Raw genomic sequence first — 10,920 nt, forward strand, 5'->3', positions numbered from 1 at the left:
AGGACTTTAAGATAGGAAGAGTATCTTGGATTATTCATATGGACCAAATGTAATTACTAGCATCCTTAAAATTGGAAGAGGGAGGCAAAAGAGTGATGTGATAAGAACTTGACTTGCCTTTGCTAGCTTTGAAGATGAAGAGGGCCAGTAGCCAGTGAATGTGGGCAGCCTCTAGAAAGTGGAAAAAGACAAGGAATGGATCTCAGTGCCTACAGAAAGGATTGCAGCCCTGCCAACCTTGATTTCAGCTCAGTGGGACATGTCAGACTTCTGGCAATTTGTTGTTTTGTGGTAATTTGTTATGGCAGCAGTAGAAAAATGGATAAATATAAACAGGCAATTATAGAAAAAATCCAGATGGCTACTAAACATGTGAAAAAGCATTTGTTTTTGTGGTCCTGGGAATGGATGAACTCACCTAGGGAGAGAAAGAGCAGAGGGCTGAGAAGAAATGGTTCGATGTGTAGAGAACTTAGGGATCAAATGGGTGAAGAAGGGGACTTATACCCAGGACCAAGAACAGCTGCCTGGACTCAGACTAATTGTGTCCATGTGAATAGATGTATTTTTTTCCTGTTCATTCGATGTGAAGTTTTTCTCAAGAGCAACATTGGACTGTGTTCCCCTGGTCTCCTTACAGGCTTACCCTGTAGAACAGGGATGTGTGGATTCCAGGATGATCATCTGTGAAGGGCTTGAGAAGTTAAGCCTACAAAATCCTGATGGAATATAGCTATAGTAGAAGTTAATAAGGAACTGACATTCCCAGTCTGCCAAACTCCAAAGACGACATGAGTGGAATTTATCTAGTTCACCTAGTTTATTAGGATTTCCTCTGTCTCCCTACCCCACAACTGGTTTGGCTTTAGGTCTTGTGGTATTGGGTGCCAGTGCTACCAGCCTTTCCTTTGCTTATTGGATTTGGTGGGCAGGGGCCATGGGTACCTAGAAACTTGGCTAACATTCTTGGGAGACCCCTCGTAAGGGGAACCTGAGGTGTGGGGGAGGAGAGATGCTTTTCCATATGGGCCCAGGGGCAGTGCTTAGAGTGTTGAGGGGTCAAGATGTCACCAGCTCCCAGCCCTGCCCCTTGATGAATTTGGGGACCTGCTGCCTTAGAGTGAAGCTGCTGAGGGAGAGCAGCAGTGTGTTGAGAGCTCTGGTCCTTGTGCTGAGATCTTTGGGAAAGTCTGCTTAAAGAGGCTTCCTTTACTCTTCCAACCTGGGCTGGGTGGCTCTTCCCTATAACTGTGGATGACTCCAGTCTTACATCCCTTCCTCTGTGGTCTCCTGCTTTGGGTTTCCTGGCACTCTCTCTCTTCTTGGCTGAAGATAGGGCTGAAGCCTTGTTTCTTTTGCCTGAGGCTGGGACCTTAGGGTTTGAGGGCTCGCCCAGGCCTGGGCAGTTCTCACCAGCCTCCATGAGAATACGTGGCTCTTGGGATGAGATCTGGGCCACCATCTTCACTTTCATTCTTTCTTCTCTCTGAGACCCTTGTTCTGCCCTGCTAGACTCTTGTGGCTGAGGCTGGGAAGAGGAGTGGGAGTGGTAACAATGGGAGACCTGAATAGGTTGAGTTACTGTGCTCTGAACTTTTGGGGGATGACAGCTTGAAGAGTGGGGGCACAAATTAGAGGGATGAATCTGCTGTGGGGGACAGGAAGAGAGTCTCCAGGTGCCTAAAGTTGTGGAGCTTAGGGCAGTGGAGTTGCCAGATGAATGACTTGGGTCAGGGGATCTGAAAGCAGGGCTTTGCTGTAGTTTTTTCAGCCTGAGTTCCAACTCTCTACTCCAGTGCCAGGACTGGATCCCAGAGTGGGTGGGCACCTCTGGGACAGCCCCTCCCTGGAAGGATGGAGTTTCTACTTTAGCCCCTGGGAAGAGCTCTTTCTTAGGTAGATCAAGCTGGTTAGGCTCAGTTTTCAGAGTTTTACCTAAGGTGGAAGGCCAGGGTATTGGCTCTAGGGGATCCACTGCTGGAGGGTTGGACCCCTGGGGGATACCTCTTGGTTGCACATTCTTCCACGCAAACTCAAGGTCAGTATGTAGATCTGGTAGAGGAGCAGAGACTGAGTTGGTGGTTGGGGCTGGGAGCTCAGTGGCCCAGCAGTTGTCTCTCTGCTCCACAGCTTCCCCTTTAGGCTTACAGATACATTGGTCTCCAGTAGGCTCACTTATGGGAGACTTTGACATAGAGTTTGGAGGTGGGCTGGGAATCCACAGTGGGGACACAGGAATACAACAGATCTTTTTCTTCTCCTTATCCTCAATAGGCTCAGAGTCAGACAGGGCTCCCAAGGATCTGACTCCATGTGGGTCTTGAGGTAAGCTGCGAGCCGGGATCTCAGAGGTCCAGGAGTTCTTTCTCCTTTTTATGTCCCCACATGTAGCCTCAGAATCAAACAGGACCCCCATGGGGCTACCTCTGAGGGGCTCCATTGTAAGAGCTGGAGGTGAGCTGAGGGCTAGAGATGGGGGCTCAGAAGCCCAGGAATTCCTAGAATACTCAATGTCTTTCCATGCAGTTTCTGATCTAGTGAGGCCTCCCCTAGGATTGATTCTGTGGAGTTCTAGAATGGGAGCTAGAGATGGGCTATGGGCAGGGGCTGGGGACTCAGAGGTCCAGAGGTTCTTTCTTTGTCCCTTGGTCTCCCACATGGCTTTGTACTCAGACAAGACTCCCTGGGGACTCAGAGAGGATGAGGGAAGACTGGGAGAAGAAACTGGGTCTGCAGAGATCCAAAGATGTTCTCTGCTCTGCCTGTCCTTCCATGGAGTGTGAGATCTTGGTGGGACACATGCAGGACTAGTTGCATAGAGCTCTGGGTTGAGGTCCAAGGCTGGAGACTTAAAGGCCCAAACGTTTCCTGAATCTTGTCTGTGTCTTCCCTGGAGCTTATATCCAGATGGATCACCCAGAGAACTGCCTCCCTGGAGTTCTAGCAGAGGATCTAGGGGATGGCAGGGGCATGGCATTGGAGACCTAGAGGTCTGAGAACTCTCTCTCTGACTTATGGTTCCCCAGAAGTCCCTAGGTGCAGAAAGTCCTTCAGGGATGACTTTCTGGAATTCTGACAGAGAATCTGGGGGTTGGCAGGGAGCTGGCATTGGAGGCTCAAAGGCTTGAGGACTCTCTCTATGTCCTATGGTTCTCCACTGAGTCTTAGATCCAGGTGGAACTCCCAGGGGGCTAGTTCCTTGAGGCTCTGTCATGGGATCTACAGATTGGCAAGGGACCAGGATTGAAGGCTCAGAGATCTGAGGATACTGTCTTTGCCTTGTAGTTTCCCAGAGGGCCTTAGATCCAGGCAGCTCTTCTGTAGGGCCGACTTCTTGAAGTTCTGGCAGGGAGGCTGGAGTTGGGCTGGGAGCTGGCATTGCTGGCACAGGGGCTTTGGGAGCCTCATTTTGCCCCATAGTCCTCCATGGGGCCTCAAACCTTGTCAGGACTGCCAGAAGGCTAGAAGGATATAGCAGAGAGGCAGAGAGTGAATCTAGAATGTGTTGTTGGAGGCTGGGATCCCGTGGCATATTCCACCAGACCTCAGATGGTGGGGAAAGCTTGGAGGGTCTGGTTCTTTGGAGTTTAGGCTGTAGGTGCAGGGCTTGATCCTCAGAGACCCAAGGGACCTCACTCTGCTGCGTAAGCCACTGTGGATATGCCTTAGCACCAGATAGGACTCCCTTGTGGTTCATGGGAAAGGACTGAAGATGGAGTGGTGATGATGGGACAGAAGGGGATGATAGAGGAGGAAGTTGCTGAGGATCGAGGGCCATCCCTTCCAGATCTCTAGTATGGATTTCATGAGTAGGTGGCTGAGTTGGGGAACAGTACTGGGGAAGCAGCAGGTTGGACCTAGTCAGGAAGGCAAGCTGGTTGAAGAAAACAGAAGGGCCAATAGACAACTTTAGGGGAGAGGGGCCACCTGAGCTCAGGAAAATGGCCTCCAACGACTCACTGTGCAGAGAGGGGAGACCCCAGAAGAGCTGGCTTTTTCTCTGATGTAGATAACTTCCTGTTGCTGTTTTGTGCCTCACAGGCAAGTTGGTCAGGATCTGAAATGTGGGGAAGGATCTGGAAGGGCTTGGGGTCTGTGTATGTACTTGCTTTGGTGCCTCTGAGGCTTTGTGGAGGCCCTGAGAACTGCAGGATTGTTGACATGGGACTGTGGTGGCTTGCCCTCCAATGGGAGCTTCTTTGGGAAAAGAACATGGCTTCAGTGGATCCGGAGATGCCTCCTCTTCTTCCTCCTCTGACTTCTGCTTCCACAGGTGATCAAGGAAAGCCACACGGTACAGAAGTGGTAGGCTCTGAGGAATGGAGAAAGATACTTCAGGCATGAAGCCTTTTCAGAGACACAAGGCTCTGGCTTCAGGCGTGAAGCCCTCAATCTCTGTTCCACATCCAGAGGGAAGTTACTTACTTGGCCCCACATCTGTGGTCAATAGTCACTTACCTATCTGGTGTTAATGGCCATTACCTAGCCCATATTTGGAGATCAGCATTCCCTTACATAACTGTACATCTAGGGTCAGTAATCACCCACCTGGCTTCAAATCTGGTGTTAATAATGGTCATCCATCCAGCCTCACATTTAAGGCTTATAGTCAGTCAGTCATTCACTTGTGCTTACATCCATGTCAATGATTTTTCACCTGAACTCACATGTGGTGTCAAGATTCATTCATTCACCCAGCTGCACATCCATGTCACCCACCTTGCCTTGCATCATGTCTCCAGAGTACCACAGTTGAAACTGTCGCCACCTCCCAAGCTGCCACCATCTCTGGATCTGCCAAATCATGAATAAGAATAGTGTCACCAGATTCCCTGGGCTCTGGAGGCAGTTGCTGCCACAGTGTCTACAAGCCAGGGCATGGGTCAACTGGCCCCAGAGAAGCTCCATGTTCCCTTCAGCCCCAAGCAGGCCTTCTATCCACCATTCCATTTTCCTCCACCTAGTGGCAGTTTACCCTGAGGTCATCACTGCATCACAGAACAAAGAACTCCCATCCCCCCCATGCCTAACAGCATTTTCCCTGAATTTAGAGCCAAAAAATTGCCTCTACCAGGCAACTAGTACTTTGTGACAGTGAAACCTGAGTGATTCCTTTTTGTCTTGATTTCCAGTGCCAGAATTATGCTTCAGGCCTTGTCATTAGGACATAGATTCTAACATCAAACTGCCTTATTCAAATCCTGGTTCTGCCACTTCCTATTTGTGAAATCTCAAACTATTTAATCTTCTAGTGCCTCAGTTTCCTCACCTGTAAAATGGGGATGATATTATTCCTTACCACATAGGGTTGTTTTGAAGGTTAAATGAATAAATTCATATGATTAGGATAGTACATAGTATATGTTATATTAAAATTTATTTCTTTTAAGGTTTCTGATTACAAGCCATGTTCTATCTTTAATATATCAAGTCTGTCCTCCCCGCCCCCCCCCCCCCCCTTACTCTCATGTCAGCTATGAACTGTCTTATTTGACTTTAGGTTGTTTGAGATCTTTTTGGCAAGCATTTATGTTAAGGATGCCAGATCAAATGCTCTTGACCATTTTTCTTCATTTGCCCCTCTTTCTCTTAAAGCCAGTACTGTGTTCCACGTCAACTCTTTCTTTTATTTTTTTATTTTTATTTAAAAAATTAAGTTTATTTATTTTGAAGGAGAAAGGAAGCAGGGGAAGGGCAGAGAGAGAGAGAGGGAGAGAGAATCCCAAGCAAATTACACACTGTCAGCACAGAGCCCAATGGCAGAGCTTGATTTCATGAACTGTGAGATCATGACTTGAGCTGAAATCAAGAGTCGGATGTTTAACTGTGCCACCAGGTACCCCCACACATCATTTCTTTCTTTTAAGGCCAAACTTTAATCTCTGCCATCTCAGTACAATTTAATGCCTCTCTTTTCATCCCACCCCCATCAAAAGCCAGCTTAGTCTGGAAGAAAGAGTATGGAGCTGAAATTAAAGAGACGGGTTCTCTAAGATCATGTCACTGATAGGCTATGTGATTTTGGGCAAGAAAGATTTCTCCCATAGGTATCATGAGTTGGACTAGATTCATTCATTCATTCAACATGTATTTAATGAGTGCTTACTATAGATCAGGTATTGTGCTCAGTTTTGAGGAGATAGAAATAGGACAGAGTCTGCACTAAAGTAGGTCCCATTTCAGTGTGTGCATGTGTGTGTATGGCAAACAGTCAACTAATAGACAATTAAAATAGAAATATGCACAGAGTACTATGGGGGCAGAGGAGGATATCTAATCAGCCTGGAGAAGGAGGTTGCTTGTCAGAGGCTGCTTCCCAGAAGAGGTGATTAATAACTTGGGTTTGAGGAACCAACAAAATGAAAGTATATGGAACAAGAGGAGGACAATTCAAGCAGGAGGAACAGCTTGTGTAAAGGTGCTAGGTCAGGTAAAGCATGTATCATTAGGGAAATTGAAGGTATTCCAATGTGTGGAGGTTGGGGAAGCAGTAAGAGATGGACCTGGAAAGATAAATAAGATCATAAAGGGGCCTCAATATCAGTCTGAAAAACAAATTTATCCTGAAGATGATGGGAAATCATTGAAAAGATTTGAGCAGGAAAGTGACAAGATCAAGTGTGTGTATTGGAAAGAATACTGACTCTAGTGAGGGCAAAGAGATTAAGGCAAGAGATTAGTTAGGGAACTTACGCTTTAGTATAGACAAAACATATGATGAGGTCTAAATCAAGGCAGTGAAAGTCAGAATGGAGTATAATGAATTCAAGTAGAATTCCAAAGATATAATTGATTAGACGTCATTACCAATGGGATGGGGTGGAGGAGAGTGGGAGTTGAGCATGACTCTAGGTTTCTAACTTGGGAAACTGAATGTGTATGTTAGTGCCATTTTACTGTGGTAGAGAACACAGACCTTGGAACCAATTTAGGGCTGGGTGGGGAGAGGGTGATAGACTCCATTTAGATATTTCACTGTGGCAAGAAAAATACTAGGCAGGAGGCAACTAGATACATAGATCTGAAGTTTGGAAGAGCAGTCCTTGGTGAAGATGTAAAATTTGATAGCAGCATATATGTAGCAGCCAAAACAATTAAAGGGCTTAAAAATGACCTACTGATATGTAACATTTGGCTCACTGTGGCCAGCATTAAAAACTGGAGTAGTCAACGCTGTAAAACAAGTAGATTGTACATAACAATCAATATTTCAAGTTTAAAATATGATAGCACTAGACTCTCATTTCCACAAAGTAAAGGCCATTTAGAGGTAAGTAACAGTGGCTTCCCTTGGAATGTATGTCTGCTTTTCAATGCACCATGGTTCTTACCATGTTCTTATTGTTAATGCCAAGACTAAGGGCTAGTTGCTGTTTTTTCATTGTGCCTATGATTTTGTTTTCTTACATTTGTCCATTTTTACTCATTTGTATTACCTGCCTGGTATTTGAGTTTGCTACCTCTGGATGAAGAAGGTAAGTTGAGTCCTAATGGGAAACAGAGAAAGCAATATTAAATACTTATTCTGTGTTAGCTAATTTACATATATGGCAGGACAGTTTACCAAGTTATTAATTGTTGTCTCCTTGCTCCTTTGCCAAAGGAGACATCCTGTAGTATAAAAAGGTAACTTTGCTCACCTGTCTTGCAAGAATTCTAGGTTTCTTTCCCATGGAATTGGTAATATGTTTTCTAGACCCAAACCAAAGCTTCAAGACACCTAGTCTACAACCTTATCCAAGCTCTTGTGTGGGAAGGGAATTTAATTTAGCTGAGTGTTCTTGAGAAGAAGATGGAGGATGATTGAAAGGAATTGCCCAAGGATAGAAGTATATTCACGCATTGAGAAAAGAGATGTAGTGATGGGTTCCATGAGTGACAAGATCTATATAGAAGTCCACTAGGAGGCAGCAGGACTTCTGATGGGGAAACTTGATTTAATGGTTAGGGCACTAAACATCTAGCATTTGGTCTTGGGAACTGCAGCAAAAGATGCTAGTTTGCATACCTGGCAGAGACGCTGTGGAGCCACCCTGCCTCTGAATCGTCATATGGGTTTATACAATGCACATCCACGTGGCAACCAGGACAGAATCAAGACCCAAGTTTCTTTTCTAAGTGGGTTTTTTGTTTTTTTTTTTTGAGGGGGATTATTTTCTTAGTCACTGTATACCATGCTAAAGAGGAAAAAAGCCCCCCCATAATGATTTAATATTGGATGTCTTCCGACTCCAGTAAATGAGATTTTGAACCAGATTTAACTTGAAAAATTAAGTAATGTGATGTTTCCTGCTCTTCAATGTTGTGGAACTAATTTATACTCTGACATTTACTACTCCATTTAATCTTTACAACTCTTTGAAGTAGGTATTGTTATCTTTTTTCACATAAACAAACTGAGGCACAGAGAGGTTAATATATATTAACTATATAATATACATAGATAAATTAACTAATAAATATACATAGAGCCCAAGTTTGAGAACTCTGGGGAATCATGTGGATATTAGTGACAGAAAATAAAATGCAATGGGAAATATATTGACTCATAACTGAACCATCCAGGATTAGGGCTGGCCAGCTTTAGGTAGTAGGGTTGATGCAGGGACTCAATGCAATGCTATCAGCATTCAGTTTCCACTTCTTGGCTCTGTCTCTGTCTTCTGTGCTGACTTTATGTCAGTTTTGTGTCCTAGCAGGTTCAAGTGAAGCTGACAATGTGTGGTGTTGTTCTGACAACATTGTGCCTGTGGGTTCCAGTTGGTCATGTATCCATCCCCAAACTACTCACTGAACTGCTCACGGGAACAGAATGCTTCTTCTGACAGGTTGGAGTCACACTCTACCTGCACATGGACTGAGACTGAAGAAGCAGGGATGTGGTAGTTCCTACAAAGGAAACAAACATACTGTTTTCAGAAAAGTGTGTGCATGCTGGTATCATAACAAAATAAAACAGATGTCCACTAGAGCCCTCTCTAACTTTCCCATACTGTTTTCTGGCTCAGCCATGCCATTATCACTTTAGGATCTAAGGCTTGAATTGAAATGGGAATGCAGATCCTTTGAAGATTGGGGAAGGGGCGGGATGGAGCCCAGGGTAAGATCTTGAGGAGGAGGAATCTACGGGAGACCCAAACATCTGTGTTGATAGATCATTTAATGACTCTCAATTCCTAGCCCTTTTCACCTTAGAGTTATTTACCTCTGCTCTAATCCACCTCTGACCATATCTGAAGCCTCATCATTAGGAACTGTTCTGCCTTCTGAAATAGTTTGCCATCCCTCTGGCTTCAAACTCTAGATTTGTCCTAAAGCTGCCAATTCTGCAACCTTGTCAGGACATCCATTCATCTTTCTCCTAGTCCATCAACAACCGCTTGCCTTCATTTCCTCCCTCTCTGTGATAGACTTCATGGTCCATCACTCAATCATATCCTAAATGCTTCTCAGTTCTTCCTTTCATTGTCTTTACTGGTCAAAATCCCAATTCTGCCTCTGCCAGACCTGCCCCTTAGGAAGCAGTTTAGCCCTATTAGATAAAATCATACATGTGAGTAAGTTGGTGTCACTGTAAATTCATGGTCTACAACTAATGGTCAGCTCCACTATCACTTGAAAAGCATTTATTTATTTATGCCTTCCATTTATTAAGTGCCTAATGTGCACTAGGTATTTTTCTAAGTACTTGAGATACATCAGTAATCAAAAGAGGCAAAACTCCCTGCTCATGGATCTTACTTCATTTATTCCTTAAAAACTCTCCCATCCTACTCAAAATCAATTCAAACTTTCTTCACTTTCTTCATCTGCTCTTGTCCAGGCTCCTAGCACATGTGCCAGACTTCCACTTTTCAAAGAAACCAGAGGCCATCATATGGGAACTTTCATCATTAAAAACTGTTGGATTTGATCTCCTTCCTTTCTGCTACAGTGAAAGGTGTCCCTCTGGGGACATTCTCCGAAGCTAGGATGGGTGTCCTTATCCTCCCCTTTCCCACTACCACTTTCCACACTAGATTGTAACTTGTGTTTTAATTATCTGAGGGCAGAGACCTTGTCTATCCAGCCCACTGCTTTAACCCCAGCATCTGCATTTGGTTAGATTTCAGTACTTAGAATGAGCAATGGGTGGGATTTCTTGGAGAGCCCCCCCCCCCCCCCCCCCCCCCATGACCTCCTCCAGAGCTTCAGAATTCTTTTCTTAGGCTTCCTAGTGGCCACCGCTTGAGGCATCACTTCTGGGCACTGAAGTCAACTTCCCTGGCTTCCTTGACATGTGGGCTGGGCAGTTAAGCTCACAGCTCAGATTGGGGGAGGGAGGGCTTTTCCAAACACCTAGGGTGAGGCCTCTGGGTGGGGAGGCTGCGCCAGGGACCCCCACCCACTGTCTCCCTCCGCCACGGAGACTGAGGAGACTGAGCATGGATTTCTCCTTTACTGCCTTAACTCACCAGTTGTTCTCTTCCTTTCCCTCTGCCTCCCTCTCTCTTCCCCTCCCCTTCTCCCCTCCTCCTCCACATGGATGTCTCTCATTAAGGGCCCTGCCAGCAGCCCAGCCCTACTTGCTGCATGGACACAGTTTTGTCCAGTGTCCCTGATAGGCCCGGTGTCCTGCAAATGTCTGGATTGGTCAGAAGACAGTGGGACCTCATGGAGCCACTCCTCCAGGAGGGGTCAGTTTCTCAGACTCTCCTTCCTTCAAACTTATCTATAGGAGGAATGATGTCCACGGTCCCTGCCACCAGGAAGTTGTTTCTGAGGAGATGAAAGGAACTGTGAGGCTGAGGGGCGCCAGTGGGAATGGTGGGAGGAAGCTCAGCACAGGCCCATTACAGCAGTGTCTGTAGGCTGAGGTGGGGCTGACTCCCGAGGGGCAGAGGCCCACCCTGCTGAGGCCTCTAGTAGATAGGCTAGACC

The 10,920-nt window shown here is 45.8% G+C and overlaps 1 protein-coding gene across 1 annotated transcript; it reads right to left on the reverse strand.

Annotated features, from left to right (window-relative positions):
- Positions 1–801: 801 nt before the first annotated feature.
- C12H9orf131 (chromosome 12 C9orf131 homolog) lies at positions 802–4,985 on the reverse strand. Its single transcript, XM_058695023.1, has 2 exons — positions 4,720–4,985; positions 802–4,312 (listed from the first exon to the last, which is right to left on the reverse strand). Exons 1-2 carry the CDS (start codon positions 4,948–4,950, stop codon positions 866–868), a joined length of 3,678 nt encoding a protein of 1,225 aa, XP_058551006.1. The 5' UTR covers positions 4,951–4,985; the 3' UTR covers positions 802–865.
- Between the last annotated feature and the right edge of the window lie 5,935 nt (positions 4,986–10,920).

Source organism: Neofelis nebulosa, chromosome 12, assembly GCF_028018385.1.
Source record: "Neofelis nebulosa isolate mNeoNeb1 chromosome 12, mNeoNeb1.pri, whole genome shotgun sequence".
Lineage (NCBI taxonomy): Eukaryota > Metazoa > Chordata > Mammalia > Carnivora > Felidae > Neofelis > Neofelis nebulosa.